At 43.6% G+C, this 19212-nt stretch overlaps 1 protein-coding gene across 4 annotated transcripts in view; it reads left to right on the top strand.

Annotated features, from left to right (window-relative positions):
- SGO2 (shugoshin 2) overlaps positions 1–17130 on the top strand; it is a 137291-nt gene extending 120161 nt beyond the window's left edge. For all 4 annotated transcript variants that reach the window (XM_077275698.1, XM_077275696.1, XM_077275695.1 and 1 more), the window contains exons 7-9: positions 13421–15451; positions 16619–16754; positions 16834–17130. In XM_077275698.1, coding sequence (XP_077131813.1) covers positions 13421–15451; positions 16619–16754; positions 16834–16966 — 2300 coding nt within the window. In that variant the 3' untranslated portion in view covers positions 16967–17130. The remainder of the gene's footprint in view (positions 1–13420; positions 15452–16618; positions 16755–16833) is intronic.
- Positions 17131–19212: the final 2082 nt, after the last annotated feature.

Raw genomic sequence — 19212 nt, 5'->3', positions numbered from 1 at the left:
AATCTGCGCTCCAGGAGGCAAATAGCGCTCCGGCTCTCCGTATGGCAAAGTAATACTGTACATCCACATATAGGGTTTTTCTACATTCAGCAGAAATAGTGGGACAAATTTTGATGACCTTTTTAACCATTTTCCAGTGTGGAAATGTAAAATCTGGGGCTAAAACAAAATTTTGATGGTGAAAATGTAATCAATTTTTCTTCACTGCCCAATGCTATAAAATTCTGTAACAAACCTGTGCTGTCAATATGATCACTCCACCTCCAGGTGAATTCATTGAGAGGTATAGTTTGCAAACTGTGGTCACTTATGAGGGGATTCTGCTGTTCTGGTACCTCATGGAATCTCCCATTAGGTCATTGCACCCGCAAACCAGAACAGTAAAATCTGCCTTCAATATGGCTCTCCTTCCTTTCTGAGCTTTGTACTGTGCCTGAAAAGTATTTCCCGATTACACATTGGGTATTGGCGCTATTTTTCCTATTAGCTCTTAAAAAAGTTTTGTGAGGCACATGTGTCAATATAACTGCACCTCTAGATGAATTAATTAGGGGGAGTAGTTGGTAAAATGAGGTCACTTATGTGGGGTTTCTGTTCTGGCACCTCAGATGCTCTGCCAATGTTACATAGCACCCTCATACCATTCCAGCAAAATCTGAATGCCAATATGGTGCGTCTTCCCTTCTGAGCTTTTCGCTGTGCCCAAAAGTAGGTTTCAACCACAAAATGAGGTATGAGTGATCAGCAGAAATTGCCTTTTGGGGTTGATTTTCTCCTGCTATCCTAGTGTGAAAAATATTGGCTCTCAAATTTTTTTTCCACTTTCACAGATCAATGCTGTAAAATACTGTGAAGCACCTGTGGGTTCAAGAAGCTCACCACACGTCTAGATAAATTCCTTGAGGGGTCTAGTTTTCTAAATGGGGTCAATTGTTGGGGGTTTCCACTGTCTAGGCACATCAGAGGCTCTGCAAACACTACATGACACCTGCAAACAATTACATTACATTACATTAAAGTCTGCGTTGCAAAACGTCACTCCTTCCTTTGAGCCCTGCCATGTGACCAAACAGTAGTTTTCCCCACATAAGGAGTATCTGCCTAATAATGAGAAATCTCGCAAAAATGTTTTACCTATTTTATCTAATTTTATCCATTTAGATACATTCCTTGAGAGGTCTAGTTTCCAAAATGGGGTCACTTGCCAGGGGTTTCCATTGTTTAGGCAGATGAGGGGCTCTTCAAACACAACATGATGTCCTCTAATTATTCCAGCCAATTTTGCGCTCCAAAAATGAAATGGAGCTCCTTTCCTTCCAAGCCCCGCCTTGCGCCCAAACAGTAGCTTTTCCCCACTTATTGGGAATTGACATACTCTTACACATCAAATTGTGGGTCCATTTTCTCCTGTTTATCCTTGTGAAAATAAAAAAATTGGGGTCTAAAGTAATATTTTTGTGAGAAAGTTAAATGTTCATTTTGTTTCCTTACACATTCCATTAATTCTTGTAAAGCCCCTGAAGGGTTAATAAATTTTTTGAATGTGATTTGGAGTACTTTGAGGGGTGCAGTTTTCAGAATGGTGTCACTTTTTGGGGTATTTTCTGTCACATAGGCTCTTCAGTCATTTCAAATGTTGTGGTCCCTAATAAAATGGTTTTATAAAGTTTTTTGTTGGAAAAATGAGAAATCGCTAGTAAACCATTATATTTTCCTAACAAAAAAAAAAAGTTTGAAAAAATTGTGCTGATGTAAAATAGACATGTGTGAAATTTTATTTATTAACTTTTTTGTGTGACAGATCTGATTTAAGGATATAAAAATTCAAAGTTTGAAAATTGTAAAATTTCTCCAAATGTTTGCCAAACTTTTTTCCACAAATGAACGCAAGTCATATAGAACAAACTTTGCCACTAAAACAGGCTTGGGGGTGTTAAGGGCATAAAAATTCTTTTTTTTTTTTTTTTTTTACATTTTATGTACAATTTCAACAGCTTTTAGCATTTGAAATCTAAATTATTATTTTTTTTATGTATGTTTCCTGGGGCTATATGCACACGTTGAGTACTTGGTCAGTATTTTCCATCAGTATTTGTAAGACGAAACAAAACAGAGAAAAAGTACAATAGAAATAAGTCACCACTTCTGCAGTTATCACCCTCTTCTGGTTTTGGCTTATACAGTGGGGCAAAAAAGTATTTAGTCAGTCAGCATTAGTGCAAGTTCCACCACTTAAAAAGATGAGAGGCGTCTGTAATTTACATCATAGGTAGACCTCAACTATGGAGGCAAACTGAGAAAAAAAATCCAGAAAATCACATTGTCTGTTTTTTTATCATTTTATTTGCATATTATGGTGGAAAATAAGTATTTGGTCAGAAACAAACAATCAAGATTTCTGGCTCTCACAGACCTGTAACTTCTTCTTTAAGAGTCTCCTCTTTCCTCCACTCATTACCTGTAGTAATGGCACCTGTTTAAACTTGTTATCAGTATAAAAAGACACCTGTGCACACCCTCAAACAGTCTGACTCCAAACTCCACTATGGTGAAGACCAAAGAGCTGTCAAAGGACACCAGAAACAAAATTGTAGCCCTGCACCAGGCTGGGAAGACTGAATCTGCAATAGCCAACCAGCTTGGAGTGAAGAAATCAACAGTGGGAGCAATAATTAGAAAATGGAAGACATTCAAGACCACTGATAATCTCCCTCGATCTGGGGCTCCACGCAAAATCCCACCCCGTGGGGTCAGAATGATCACAAGAACGGTGAGCAAAAATCCCAGAACCATGCGGGGGGACCTAGTAAATGAACTGCAGAGAGCTGGGACCAATGTAACAAGGCCTACCATAAGTAACACACTACGCCACCATGGACTCAGATCCTGCAGTGCCAGACGTGTCCCACTGCTTAAGCCAGTACATGTCCGGGCCCGTCTGAAGTTTGCTAGAGAGCATTTGGATGATCCAGAGGAGTTTTGGGAGAATGTCCTATGGTCTGATGAAACCAAACTGGAACTGTTTGGTAGAAACACAACTTGTCGTGTTTGGAGGAAAAAGAATACTGAGTTGCATCCATCAAACACCATACCTACTGTAAAGCATGGTGGTGGAAACATGCTTTGGGGCTGTTTCTCTGCAAAGGGCCCAGGACGACTGATCCGGGTACATGAAAGAATGAATGGGGCCATGTATCGTGAGATTTTGAGTGCAAACCTCCTTCCATCAGCAAGGGCATTGAAGATGAAACGTGGCTGGGTCTTTCAACATGACAATGATCCAAAGCACACCGCCAGGGCAACGAAGGAGTGGCTTCGTAAGAAGCATTTCAAGGTCCTGGAGTGGCCTAGCCAGTCTCCAGATCTCAACCCTATAGAAAACCTTTGGAGGGAGTTGAAAGTCCGTGTTGCCAAGCGAAAAGCCAAAAACATCACTGCTCTAGAGGAGATCTGCATGGAGGAATGGGCCAACATACCAACAACAGTGTGTGGCAACCTTGTGAAGACTTACAGAAAACGTTTGACCTCTGTCATTGCCAACAAAGGATATATTACAAAGTATTGAGATGAAATTTTGTTTCTGACCAAATACTTATTTTCCACCATAATATGCAAATAAAATGATAAAAAAACAGACAATGTGATTTTCTGGATTTTTTTTTTCTCAGTTTGTCTCCCATAGTTGAGGTCTACCTATGATGTAAATTACAGACGCCTCTCATCTTTTTAAGTGGTGGAACTTGCACTATTGCTGACTGACTAAATACTTTTTTGCCCCACTGTAAATACTGATGTAAAAAACTGACCAAACACTCAATGTTTGCACGTGGCCCTACGGGTCTTGAACCTGCAGTCATTCGATTGCTTATATACTATATAATACCACTAGTAACACAGTTTAGCAAGAAATCGCTGATCCGTTATCAAGATGCCATGATTAAGAACTGTTGAGACACACAAGTTCGAAACGCATAGGCTAGGTCAGCATTTTCTTCAGGATGTCTTATTAACTGAGTAGTAGTTTTTAAACCATGATTTAATGCATTTTTTTTATTTAAAGGAACCTGCCACCATCAAAAATGCTATTAACCTGCAGATATGGGGTTAATCTGGAGATTCATAGCGTTACTAATCTGCCCGGTACCTGCACATAGGCGAACACTGAGGGGAGAAAATGAACTTTATTCTACCCCGCAGCATTCGGTTTCAGTCACCGCTCTGAGTATACAGAGTGGCCGCTGTATACCCTCCCCTGGCCCTGACTGACACTCCTCTCTGCATTGGGGGCCGGCTGTCTGTCGGGGGCCCTGTTACAGCCACTGCTCTGTATTAGAGCGGTGACTGAAAGACGAACACTGTCTGAGAGAATAAAGTTAATTTTCTCCCCGCCGTGTTCGGTTACGTGCAGGTACCTGGTAGGTTGGTAAGGCCGGCATCACACTTAGGCTGGGGTCACACTTGGCGTAAGACAATACGCCACGTATTATACGTCCGTACTACGGCCGTAATACGGAGAAATGTTCCCAAAATATTGATCCGTAGTCAGGGTGTGTCAGCGTATTTTGCGCATGGCATCCTCCGTATGTAATCCGTATGGCATCCGTACTGCGAATTTTTCGCGCAGGCTTGCAAAACCGACATCTAATGGATTTATGTGCTCAAATGTTCGGGAAAACATATATACAGTATATGTGTATATATATATATATATATATATATATATATATATATATATATGTCATTGAGACACATATATATATATATATATATATATATATATATTCTGTATTTAGATTTCATTCAGCGCGATATCTGTGAACAGCCGGTAATTCAATTGCCAGCTTTTCATTTCTCCTGCACAAACCCGACAGGATATGAGACATGGTTTACATACAGTAAACCATCTCATATCCCCATTTTTTTTTGCATATTCCACACTACTAATGTTAGTAGTGTGTATGTGCAAAATTTCAGCGCTGTAGCTGCTAAAATAAAGGGTTAAATGGCGGAAAAAATTGGCGTGGGCTCTCGCGCAATTTTCTCCGCCAGAATGGTAAAGCCAGTGACTGACGGCAGATATTAATAGCCAGGAGAGGGTCCATGGTTATTGGCCCCCCTGGCTACAAACATCTGCCCCCAGCCACCCCAGAAAAGGCACATCTGGAAGATGCGCCTATTCTGGCACTTGGCCACTCTCTTCCCACTCCCTGTAGCGGTGGGATATGGGGTAATGAAGGGTTAATGCCACCTTGCTATTGTAAGGTGACATTAAGCCAGATTAATAATGGACAGGCGTCAATTATGTCACCTATCCATTATTAATCCAATTGTTTGAAAGGGTTAAAAAACACACACACACATGATTTAAAAGTATTTTAATGAAATAAACACAGCGGTTGTTTTAATAATTTATTGCTCTCTCAATCCATTTGCAGGCCCTCGCTTGGCAAAATAATAAACGCACAAGATACATACCTTCTTATGTCCTATCACGTCCAACGAGGTAATCCATCTGAAGGGGTTAACTAATATTACAGGCATGAGCTGCGCTAAACCACTCGCTCGTGCCTGTAATCCCCGGGTGCTGAAAGGAAAGCAGAGTGATCTGTGCTTACATTGAGTCGCGGTGATGCGCCCCTGCTGGATGTTCTCATGAACTGCAGCCTGGGAACTTTTTCCCACGCTCCAGGTCATATGAGGACATCCACCAGGGGGCGCATCACCGCGACTGAAGGAAATGTAGGTCAATGACCTACATTTCATTCATTCGCCGGGGAATTACAAGCACGAGCACACAGCTGCATTAGCAGGGCTCCTGCCTGTAAAATAATTAACCCCTTCAGATGGATTACCTCGTGGGACATGACTGTTCAGCTGAGGGTATGTATCTTGTGCGTTTATTATTTTGCCAAGCGAGGGCCTGCAAATGGATTGAGAGAGCAATAAATTATTAAAACAACCGCTGTGTTTATTTCATTAAAATACTTTTAAATCATGTGTGTGTGTGTTTTTTAACCCTTTCAAACGATTGGATTAATAATGGATAGGTGACATAATTGACGCCTCTCCATTATTAATCTGGCTTAATGTCACCTTACAATAGCAAGGTGGCATTAACCCTTCATTACCCCATATCCCACCGCTACAGGGAGTGGGAAGAGAGTGGCCAAGTGCCAGAATAGGCGCATCTTCCAGATGTGCCTTTTCTGGGGTGGCTGGGGGCAGATGTTTGTAGCCAGGGGGGGCCAATAACCGTGGACCCTCTCCTGGCTATTAATATCTGCCGTCAGTCACTGGCTTTACCACTCTGGTGGACAAAATTGCGCGGGAGCCCACGCCAATTTTTTCCGCCATTTAACCCTTTATTTTAGCAGCTACAGCGCTGAAATTTTGCACATACACACTACTAACATTAGTAGTGTGGAATATGCAAAAAAAAAGGGGGATATGAGATGGTTTACTGTATGTAAACCATGTCTCATATCCTGTCGGGTTTGTGCAGGAGAAATGAAAAGCCGGCAATTGAATTACCGACTTTTCACTAACACCGCTGCGTATTTCTCGCAAGTCACACTGCTGGTCCGTGTGGAATCCGTATTTTTCTCGCCCCCATAGACTTTCATTGGCGATTTTTTTGCGCAATACGCTGACAAACGCAGCATGCTGCGATTTTGTACGGCCGTAGAAAGCCGTATAATACTGAACCGTAATATACGGCTAATAGGAGCAGCCCCATTGAGAATAATTGTGCCGTATGTAATGCGAGTTTTACGGACGTAGTTTCTGCGCTCTTACGTCCGTAAAACTCGCATGTGTGACGCCGGCCTTACCGTATGAAAAATTGGTCCGAGTCTCCCTGCCGAGAGTCGCAGGAGTGTCATGCAAGTGCAATCCAATTTCTCAAACCTAGCATCCGATTTACATCTGAATGCAGTGTGATTGCTATCAGATTGCAATGCGATTTTAACATGAGCATTTTCATACAGCAATTCTGTCATTTACACATCGTTTTCAATGGAAATATTCTTTAAAACATATATAGATATATATTTATAGATATTAGAGTAAAAGCCGGCAAATCATTTGCCATCTGCCGCGTACAGTATAATCACAGAGTGACAAGTTAGAATTACAAGTTAGTGTGTGTGTGTGTGTGTGTGTGTGTGTGTGTGTGTGTATATATATATCTATATACATAATCACCAGTTGGGACTTCCGGACGCTGTCCCCGAATTTCATAAGGCACCGCAGCAGTGTCACTTGCGCAAGTGACATACACGTCTCCGCTATTCCCGCGCAGGCACATTAACAGCCGCGTCGTTACTATGCATGCTCGTGAATAGTGGTGTTGCGAGTGTCTCCGCTGCTCAGCGGTGCTGCGTGGGTGTCCGGCGCTGCCCGGGGCTCTGCCAACATTTTGCGACAGGTCAGAGCCCCAGAACTTCCACGGTTCCATGTGCGGTGGTCTCTGGGAATATGGCATGCGCAGATGGTGATCTAAGGACCAAGATTTCGAGACAGATTTCAGTGCTGAGACACCCGCAGCACAGGCCAGCAACCGCCGGGCACCCGGAGATACCCGGCAGCAGCACAAGACCCCCACAGCAGCGTGCTGCACATCGGAGCCCCCCTCATCCCTGCCTGCAGCATCACCCCACTCCTGCCTCCCCCAGCAGCGACCCTGGGACCCCGCTTCACCGCAGCCACCAACCCCGGTAAGCAATAAGATGCAAGGATTATAAGAAGCACCACTATTTTCTTAAAAAAAAAATGTTCTTATTTTTCTCCTCAAAATTTGGGGTGCGTTTTATAATCCGGAGCGTCTTATAATATGGAACAATACTGTATGTTGGAAAGCACAGACTGTGTGAGACATGTCCGCTGCTCCTGTCAGCACCACTAAGGCTATTTTCACACTAGCGTCGGGCACTGCACATCGCAATGCGTCGTTGTGGAGAAAAAACGCATCCTGCAAAGTTGCTCACAGGATGCGTTTTTTCTCCTAGACTTTTATTAGCGACGCAATGCCACACGTCGCAACCGTCGTGCAATGGTTGCATCGTGTTTTGGCGCACCGCCGGCACAAAAAAGTTACACGTAACTTTTTTTGTGCGTCTAGTCCGCCATTTTCGTCCGCGCATGCGCAGCCAAAGCTCCGCCCCCTCCTCCCCGGACCTTGCAATGGGGCAGCGGAAGAGTCGTAAGACTACTTCCGCTGCCCACGTTGGGCATTTTTTTCACAGTATGCGTCGGACCGACGCTAGTGTGAAAGCAGCCTAAGCATATATATTATCGCATCAGGAGGACGGTAATGTCACAATGGGGGCAGGCTTTGCAGCGTTGAGAATCTTTCCCCCCCCCCATGTGCTCATGTGCTCACCCACCTATCCACTCTCTCTTTCCCTTTTGCGAGGTAAAATATTGTTTAAAAACAGTCCGTGAAATATTTTACCTGACAAAATGTATCCTCTGTGATCCCCTGCTGTAATGTCAGTATTGTCTTTTGCTTCCTCCCCTGCCAAGGAGATGTGCTATGCTCCGTACACAGTCAGATACGGACAATTTTTAAAATGAACATTCGTTCGTGGGAAAACCCCTTTAATGTGACCGGCTTCCTCTGCCTGTAGACATGTCGTGCATCTGCCGTTGGGATCAGCCAAATGATTCCCTGCGCTTGTGCGGAATTCGTGCAGGCGCAGTAAATCAGACTGCCGCCATCTTTGTGCAGACAGATAGCGGCGGTCACATTAAAAGTGCGCATGCTCTCCTGTACAAAGATGGCAGTGGTCAGTGAATCATTCGGCTGATCCCAGCGGCAGCATGTTCACAACGGTGTTCCGCTGGTGGTACCACGCAAGAAGCTGCGTATAGTGTGTGTGATACATACGGCATATAAAGTGTGTGTGGTGCGTACGGCGTATACAATGTGTGTGGTGCGCTTGGAATTCTGGGATGCGGAACAGGATGTGAAGACATTACAAAGTAAGAATATATATGTATACACACACACACATACATATTTATATTGCATAGATAGAAGAAATACTGGTAATTCATCTGCTGTGTTCTGTAAAATCACTGCAGGAGCCGACAGGATAGAAGAGATGTATTACATACAGTAAATAGAATAGATATGCAGCGCCCCAGAGTCCTGGTTGTTGCAGTAATGTCGCTCTGCCACTAAGGGGAGTGATGGTACGTCTGATTGTGCTAAAAGAGTTCACCTGACCAGGTATCACAGTCACACACTACACTTCACACTCCGGCCACCAGGGGGAGCAAAAGGTCCTATCTATTAGGCCACTCCTCACACTCGGGTAAAACTGGGGGTTGGATAGGAAGTTAGGGAGAAAGCTGCTGAGAGAGACCCAGGAAAGACCTGTCAGGCAGACAGGGAGAGAAGGAGGAACATCGGAGCTGCAGACAGAGGTCCCTGTCAGGGGTGGGATCCTGACAGAGACTTAGCAAGAGATAGAACGTTACGGAGCTGTGCCTGCACTTCCTTGCGGCAGCATCCTAAGAAAGGACACGAAGCGAAGTATATTGTGGAGAAGTGAGAAACGAGATCACAGCACAAGGAGATAACACCAGGAGGAGTCCTGCCTTAAGATCGGCAACATCCTTCTGAGGCGCGTAGCCGGCGGCCGGAACGCCGAGGGAGTGATTGGCTCTACGCATTACTCTGAACTACGGCAGGGCAGTTAATTCCAAGTTGGCTGTCCAACCTTTACACCTAATGAAGACAACGGAGGCAAATTGTGGGAGAGGGGCGTCGCTAGGGTCCCTATAAAATAGCTCCAGGCCTACCCCGTCATATGGGTGCGTCCTATCCATATCATCTGGGGGACGTAGAGAGAGAGAAACAGAAACATACACGACAGTTGTGAGGACTATCCCGTGGTGCTCAGCAGAGAAGTACTACAACACCCAGGCGCTAGTAGGTAGGCTACTGATTTCCACCTGCAAAGGGAACTTTGGATGTGCCTTCGGACCGGCCAGTCTCAGCCAGCCCTGTTAGCAGTGCTCTGGATTGTGGATGCCAAAGACTTCAGTAAAAAGGTAAAGAGACTGCAACCCTGTGTCCTCGTCATTTACTGCGATCAAGGGAAGCCCTGGGGACATACTTCACCTGTGGGAAGGTATACCATCTAGTTGCCATTCCATCACCCCAGTGGACCCCTAGCAGCGTCGGTCACCCTGACCGAATACCACAGGTGGCGTCATGAACACTTGACAAACTTTCATCACCTTTAATTATTGCCCCTTAGCAGGGCCACGGACCGGGTCGGGCCACCGTGACATCCCCAGAACCGAGACCGAGGGACCCGGTCCCGAGTACCCCACTGCCCTGCGCCTGGGGGCGCTCCAGATAGATATATAGATGTCAGTGACAAATACAATTAGTACAGTGTGTGCAAATTACTGTACATGTATTTAAGTAATAAAAGATTATTTTTCGGGAAAAAATGGCGTGGGTTCCCACACAATTTTCCTAACCAGCAGAGGGAAAGCAGACGACTGGGGCAGATGTTTATAGCCCGGGAAAGGGGTAATACCCATGGAGCTTCCCAGGTATTAATATCAGCTCACTGCTGGATAATTAGCCTTTACTGGCTATTAAAATGGGGGATCCAAAAAAAAAATGACGTGGGATCCCCCTATAATTAATAACCAGCATAGTCTATGCAGACAGCTGCGGGCTGATATTAACCCCTTTCCGACATTGGACGTAATAGTATGCCGATATCCCTCCCTTTGATATGGGCTCCGGTGGTGAGCCCACATCTTTTCCGGGACATGTCAGCTGTTTATTCCACCCGCAGCAATATCTGTGTAGGTAACCAAAAAGAAATGACCTAGTCACAAATGGCACTTCCAAAATAACATACTACCCACAAGTAACTCAAGCACATGCCAAGTAAAAATTCAAAAATTTTCAACGTATTTCTCTTTGCAAATAGTGCTTTTTTAAAGCACTATTTGCAAAGAGAAATACGTTGAATTATATAATATTGATTAACATTCAAGAAAGCTTTGCTCCATATATAAGGTAGCCCTTTTTGAGGAACTTTAGAGAGAAAAAAATCTTTATATGCTCTGGATATTTATCCATTTTTTGAATATGCTTATGGTATGGGTATAGCAATTCCTGTGTTCCCAGGTCCATATGTGTGTATTTATCCACTGAATCTTTTTAAACAGTTTTGTGTTAACATTTGTTAAATAAAAAATGTTTTGAATTTTTACTTGGCATGTGCTTCAGTTATTTGTAGGTAGCATAATATCCGTGTAGGTGTTCGGTTCGGACGCTGAACATTACTGTTCAGGTTCCCCCATCCCTAGTTACGTGTCATTGTAATCCTGCATCTGATGGGAAGTCTGCTGAAAACTCTTCCTGAAAAGACACGAAGTATCAGTCTAAAATGGCTGCAGTAGCCAGTGTGAGAACTGCAAGTTCTTGTTTTTAATAAAGACCTTGATGTGTATAATGCAATTTTTTTCTAACGATCTTAAAATGTGCATGTAAACACAAAAGCCTGATTTATAAAAGTCACTTTCTGACAATACATTTCTTATAGCAGTAGAGTCGCTTTAATGTTTCCACAATTGTCCATTCCAGAAGTCTTGTACGTGTAGGGTCCCTGCTGCTGGACCTCCAGTACTCTGACACTTTAAGAGGATAGTAAGCTATAAAGACAGGATATGTTGCCCTATGTCGAGTATAGACGTGCTCACTGGATCTTGTGTATGGGGCACAACTCGTTGTGAAGCTTAAGGGTACGTTCCCACGTGTAGGATGTGCTGCAGTTTTGGCATGTGTTTATGCTGCGTCAAACCTGCAGTGGCCAGATGTTACAGCATCGTGGGTAGGATTTCTAGAAATCCCGTGTCCACTGTGCATCTGCGGATCACCTGCGGACACTGACATGCAGCACTTCTATCAGATCTGCAACCTGTCAATTTCTCTTGCAGGTACACATGCGGATTTTCACCATAGACTTGCATTAATGAGGAAAATCCGAATGTGTAAAAAATGTAAATGCGTGTCCACTAATTTGCACAATGGGTGCAGAAATGGTGTGTACACTCTGCCGTGTCAACTGCAGCCGGTCCTGAATGTGGGAACATACCCTAAGCTGGATCTCACCTGCTGCTGCCGATCCCTGGTGGGCAATGGAATGCAGATGGGAGAAAACCGGATCTTCAGGCTGCGCGTCTGCTCAGACTATCTTGTGGCTATTATTGAAAAGATATATATTTACTTCATAGTATGAATTAACTAATTGTCTTTACATCTTTGGCCACAAGATCGTCTCGCCAACCGCGCAGGCTGGACAGCTCATATTCCCCTACAACTTCTGTCTGCCCTCGGGTTTCCATAGCAATGTCTTGTATGGCATTAAGTAGACCCAAGTGAGCTCCAGATTTGTGGCAGTACTTGATAAAATGAACTTCAGGTGACTATTTCAGCAACACCTCCTGCTTTTAAAGTGCTATGAGTAACCGAATTGGAAAGGTAATAGGTCCAGTAAGGAAACCAATTTGTGCATCGGTCTGTGAGCGACATTGCTGACATGGGCGGCCATCTGATGCCTTGCACGTTGAACACCACACAAGAATTTAAGATAAATACATTCTCAGTAATCCTAGTAACTTTCAGATCTTCAGTTTTGTGCCAGAGGAAAACAAACCACTCTAAGGAGCGGTCACACAAGCTGTAATTGTGTTTCTTATTCCCCTGACCATTCACCTCTGGGGTTCAGATGTTTCATTCAAATATTGATGGAGTAAATCAGCTGCACTTCCATTGCAAATTGGCATAAAAATCCACAAGTAAGACATTGTATTTTGCAGAGCGCTTGTGGAGAGTGTAAAGCGAGGACCAGAGGTTAAGTTCAAACTATGATTTTTTGCTTTGTCAGAAAGAAACAAAAACTCTGCATTCTAAACTTCCAGCAAAGGAGATGGGATTTATCGAAAAATCAAACCCACTTTTTGGTTTTGCTTTCTAAATAAGTTGTGCAAACTGGGTTTTTGAAATTTACAATGTGTCAATTTTACTTGGTACACTGAGTTTTTGCATGTGCGAATGTTCCCCATAGAATTGTGTTTACTGGGGATTTGGCGCATGTATTTCAAGTGTGGTTTGTGTGGAAATGCACTAATAACACATGTCATCTGCACATGACTATCAGACATGACAAAAATCAGTGTGAAATGCGATAAGAATGCATGTAAAAAAAAAAAAAAAGCATTAACTTGCAGGTAACCTAATTTGGCTATTGAGTACAGAAATTCTGCAACATGAAATACTCATCATGAGAACATGGTGTTGCCGATTTGCCCCTTCATAAAGCAGAATGCTGGTGAGCTCCTTTTGGGGCACGTCGGACCATAAATTTTGTGTCTTTATTTTCAGAGTCCCTTTCATTATGCAACGAAGACAGAAGCCGGGAATCTCTACCCAACATGAAAGTCAGTGACCCCATATTGCCATTGGATGAAGTCTCTTCCCCCAGCAGCAGAAATGCACAAAGTGGTCGATTTGTCACAAGAAGGAGGAAAAGGTCTACGGCATCTCATTCTCGCAGGTTGTCTAAAAATGAAAGTAGTCCGCTGTGGGGCTCTTCGGGCACACGCGGAGATAGCTGTCCTGGTACACACTGGGAGATGAACGCAGATTTCACCGTTCTTCCAGAATTGATGGATACAGACTTTGGTGGCGCAGAGAGGTCTGTATTACAAAATGGACGGCGATCAGCAACCTCGCGTTGCTCTTTACTGTCTGATCAGTTGGACTCTCATGTGAAAAGTGATGTGGAGAAATTCCTCAGCCAAGATTTATGTATAGAACAACCAACGCAAAGTACAAATCACCCGGAGCCTGTACTAAGTGAGGAAAGTGATCCTCAGATTTCATATCTGGGGCCAGAGAAAGCTGTGTATGAAGCCGATATAGAAATGGCTACCAGTGAGTCTGCTTCAGTAATTACAGTGTTACCTAAAAACAAGACACAAGTTTCCAAAAAGAAATCCTGCTTACCTGTGAAACAGACTGGCACATTGAAAAGAATGAAAGCAGTTCGTGAAAAAACAAAGAAAAGTTGGTCTGCCATTGACCAAGAAGTCAATGATTTGCCCAGCAGCAACGAGAAGGGGAATACTGCCACGTCCACTGAGAATTTGGCAAGTGACCGCCATTATGATCGTAGAACATATGTTATATCGGGGCCTGATGATGAGGAAAGACTGGAATCTCCAGATGCTAACCCTGTAAGGTCCGATTGCCCTGTAGTCCATGATGCTCTGAAAAGCGGAACACAAATATTTCCAGATAACCAGGTAATGGATGGCAAAAAGACTGAACTGACATTCACTCTGAAAAAAGAAAATCGCGCAGAATCGGGTCACGTTGCTGATATGGCACCCAAGAAGATCAAATCAAAAAATATTAAAGAAGCCTCAAAACTGGAAAGTTCCAGCAGAAAGAAAAGGAAGATGTATAAGAAATCGAAGCATCAGGAACAAAAATCAGAAGAAAATGTGACTGGATCTACTGAACAAATGGACAGTGGGAAGAAAAGAAATACTATGCCTGGTATTAATGTTAACAATCTAAAGCCAAAATTACCAAGTGAGACCTGTGTTGTAAGTGCACCGAATGCTCATCCGTCCATAACCGATCTACTATCTAAAGTGTGTCGACTTAATTATAGGAGAGGAACGATTGTGATTCCTGAGCCAAACTCCCTGGACTCTGCTGCATTGTGCTCATCAGTCGTGATAGAAAGGAGTGACACACTTGTGGAGCCACAACATTATGTGGATTCTTCTGCTCCTAGAGATGACCCTCACAAGGTTAATAACCCATCAGAGACTACAAAATCAGATTCTGGAGGAGAGCAGTGTAATCCCAGCTCTGACCCTGAAGAGCTTCATAATCACAAGAAACCTGTCCGCAGATGTCCAGGTAAGAAGCCATCGTCCGGACTCTTTTCTGAGCTAGACAAAAGGAAGACCTATAGTTTATCTAGTAAACAAAATGACTTGGCGAGTAAAAAAACTACACTTGTCCGGGAAAGCTTAATGAATCAAACGTCCAGCCAAAGCGTCAGGGCCAGCAAGTTCCCTGACATGGCAAACAAGAGTGACTCTCTTCTGCTTGATATGGTTAGCGAGTCCATTCTTGATAACACCGCATACTCCAGTTTTACAGAATTTCCATCATCCACCAATCCAGAAGGCAATTTTTCAGTTGACCTGTCCTTAAAAAGTATTCCTGCTTCTGAGCTCCTAACGCCGGAAGATTGTAAGAAGAAGCTTTCTCCTGTTACAAACAAGATTAGTGTTCAAGATGAAAATGACAACAGCCATCAAAAGGACACATGCGGAACTGAAATGAATCGCCCGTGCAAGGTAGAAGACCAAGATATGGAAATCTGGGAAACAGGTACTTCTCAAGTTTCTGCATGCATGTGCAAATCATCTTCTATGTATCTGCAATAGTCGGGTTGAATCGTAGCAGCTGTTGTTGTAGTTTTGTACTGCTTTTAGCTCCCAAATAGGTTGTCTGGAAAGTAGACATTTCTACAAAAGGTTCTGATGCTGCCTGGTTCTCCCACCAGTCTCTACTTCGTGCTGGAGCCTTGATGTTCTGACATTGCTTATTGGCCCCATCTGACATGTCTGTGTCCGGACATCATTGCAGCAGCAGGAAGGATATTGACAGGGCAAATGGTATTGCTTTTTTCATTTTATTTGAAAGCAAATTGGTCACAAGATTTTACTACCCCATCTGAGAGCAGCATGATGTAGGGGCAGAGATCCTGATACCAGCTATGTCGCTTACTTGGCTCCCTGCTGTCATTTAGATAGTTACTGGTTTCTCTGCTGCAGATCTAGCAGTTCTCTGAATGCTGAGCTCTGAATAACCCCACCCATACCACTGGCAGCTTTCTGCCCCTGAACAATGTGTAGAGCTACCAAACAGTGGTGGAAGTGGCGTTATACAGAGCAGCTGAATATGGAGGACTACATGGTAGCTAACAATGATCACCTGCTGATAAACCAGTGATGTGATCAAACCTACAGCAAGCAGCCCAGTAAGTGACACATCACTGGAATCAAGTTCTCTGTCTCTACATTTTGCTGCTCTCAGATTGGGTGGCAATAACCAGATGACATATTCCCTTTAACTTGTAAGTCTTGTTAATAATCATCAGATGACCCGGGTTAAATGGTTGTAATCAGTAATATCCTTTCTAGATCCAGTGGCTTAAGCTACTCCTTCTGCATCTGAATGTCAGGAATTAAAAATCATCATACTGATGCGTTACAGATAATTATGAAGCCTGGCGATCACCGCTCGTGGGTTTCTGCCGCTGGACCAGAGCACAGGGGTGTATGGGATTCATAGTTCCTCTACAGGACCATAGATCTTTCTTGTCCATTATGGTTTTGTTTTCTTTCCCAATAGAATCTTTTTTTCACTTTGATCAGGAAGGTAGCGTGTTCTGGGATGTCCATTATTCCACTCAGTGTTTAGAACTAAAGGCTTCTAGCCATGTTGTCCTGTCTGTAGATCCGTCCAAAGACTAATCATTGCTATTTTGTACAGCTATTAAACAATTCCAGGATCTTACAAACAAGAGTCGTGGCTCCACGAAGCAGTCAGATGATGAAGAAGAAGAATCTGGGGGTCACATTAGGAGAAGGCGCAATCCTGTAAACTACAAGGAGCCTCATTTGGGAAAGTAAGCTGAAAAAATGTGCTTCATCGTTGTTTAATCTTTTTTAGCGTATCCATGTCTAAAGCCTTGTATGTACTTTCAGAAAACTGCGACGTGGAGACAAATATACAAACACTGAATTCCTGCCTCCGCCTGTTGTAAAAGGAAAGGGGAAGCGAGCAGGGAGGCAAAATACAAAAATCAAGTGTAAAGAAAGTAGAACGGAAGATGCCTGAGACTGGTCGTATTGGGAGTTCATCATTGCACCTTGTATTAAAAATGTCCCCATTGAAAGTGTGTAAGCTTATCTAGTTTTGATATGTTCAGATTCTGTGTGTCCGTTTATAAACGTTCTGCTGATCTTATTCATTTTGTTAATAAAATATACCCCTACTTTTAATATGCATTAGCACATTGTTTAGTTCCATGTGATTTATTCTGGTATCTGTACATAAATATGTACATATGTTCTTACACAGTCAGTTATTGAGATCAGTAGGCCTTGAAGGGACCCTGTTACTAGTTTTTTGCTATTTAATCTGAGCAGTGACATAGACCCTGATTGCAGCAATGTATCACTTAATTGGCTCATTGCTCTAATTTATTATATATATATATATATATATATATAATGTCACTTTCATCAGTAGGATATTACCACTAGAGGACTTTATGGCCGCATTCTGGGTACTAATGATGAGCGTGCGTGCTTGGACAAGGTGTTAGCAGAACATGCTCGGGTGCCAATGGAGTATCTTCAGCGTGCTCTATTACTTTGTCCGAGTCCCCACAGCTCCATGTGTTGCTGCTGTCGAACAGCCATGAGACTTGCAGCCACGGCAATTCTGACAGGTATTAGAGCACGCCAAAGATTCTCCATTAGCGCCCGAGCATGTTCTTCTAACACCTTATCTGAGCGCGCTCATCACTACTGGGTACATAGGCAGCTTTCTGCTCATGTACAAATGGTGGCGTGGGCTGCTTTTGACACTCCATAGGCTTACACTGTAGAAGCCACTTCCGGGTCACTCTGAGCATAGTGAGAGTCTGAAGAGCGGTGACGACAGGGAGAAGAGGAGCAGAATGGCCCTGGACACCAGAGAAGGGGGTAGTAGGTGACTATATTAATACACTGTCACACACTACTTGCACATATACACAAATGTAGTTAAAAACTTCATGGGAGGACTACTTTATTCAACACTGCAGCACCCAGGAAAGTGACACTGCTGAAATCTGCCCCCACATTATGCTCCTCTTAGATGGGGCAGCAAAAACCTGTTGACAGATTACAAGGAGATCTGAGATGGTGGAAAGTGTTTCATGTATACAACTTTGTGTTTTGTTTGTCTGATGTAACTTTGCAGTTTGTTTTGGCGCACTAAGGTGGCAACCACGCATGCAGCTTCAATTCAACTCCTGTCAACGGAGCAGCTTTTGCTCTTCCAGCCTGCTCTGTCGACAAAGGTGTCACTGCAGCCTTCATGATGATTGACAGCCTGCTCCTTGCAGTTAGGTAGCTGAGAGTCAGCTGTGAATCAGCACAACATCAGATGTCCTGTCAGCAGAGTGGAAGAGAAGCCTGATCTGTCGCTGTGACATGAGCAGAAGCCACAGAATTGCCAGCAGTAGCAGTCAGTGACCTCTCGAAGTCATCAAAAATCATCGCTGGACAGGACAGGCAGGGAGTTAGCAACAAACAGCTTGTTAGTTCAAATCCCAATGTGCAAAACTAATGAAGTCCCAGACCAGTCCATTAACCAGTTCCCAACATGCGCCGTAGATATGTATGTCCCCGCAAGGTGTCGTAATCATGTAGGCTCACGCTGAGTGCCACCATGATCGAGTGCGGGTTTCAGCTCTATATGAGACCCTGTAATCGCACTGACCCGAAGAATAAAGTATTCTAATCACTTGTACCATATGAGGAACGGCGTAAAAAATAAATGAAACCAATTCTTCACCTGCTTTTTTTTTTCATTCTCCCAAAGATGACAGTAAGGCTCGGCTCAGATTTATCCTACGCTGAGCTTATGCTGGGGTTTCTATGTGAATATCTGAAAAACGTGATTCAAGCGGAACCCCCAAAGAAAGATTCCCCATAATGAGGCATATGGAGGCATGGTGGAAGCTGTCTGACCTATGATCCGGCGGTGTCCATCTTTTTAGGCATGCATAAAAACGCGGTCCGCCACAGTTTTGTGCACTTCTAAAAAGGACGTCGCTGAAGAGACGCCAGATGGCGTCCAGAGTAAATCTGCCTCATTATAGTGAATGGATCCCACGGGGGGTCTCATCTGAATCAAGTCCCTTGGAGATTTAAATGTAAACCCCAATGTAAGTGCTCAGCATAGAGCGCCAGATAAATTTGATCACAAACGTTATGTAAAATGTTCCCTACAAAAGCTTCAACTCAGTCCACATAAAAAGCAAGTCTGCGCTCAGCTCTGTCATCTGTTAATGGAAATGTAGGGGTCTTCCA

The sequence above is a fragment of the Ranitomeya variabilis genome, chromosome 7 (genome assembly GCF_051348905.1).
Source record: "Ranitomeya variabilis isolate aRanVar5 chromosome 7, aRanVar5.hap1, whole genome shotgun sequence".
Classification (NCBI taxonomy): domain Eukaryota; kingdom Metazoa; phylum Chordata; class Amphibia; order Anura; family Dendrobatidae; genus Ranitomeya; species Ranitomeya variabilis.
Note: the sequence above shows the minus strand (reverse complement) of the source record. Positions and strands in the feature narration are given on the sequence as shown.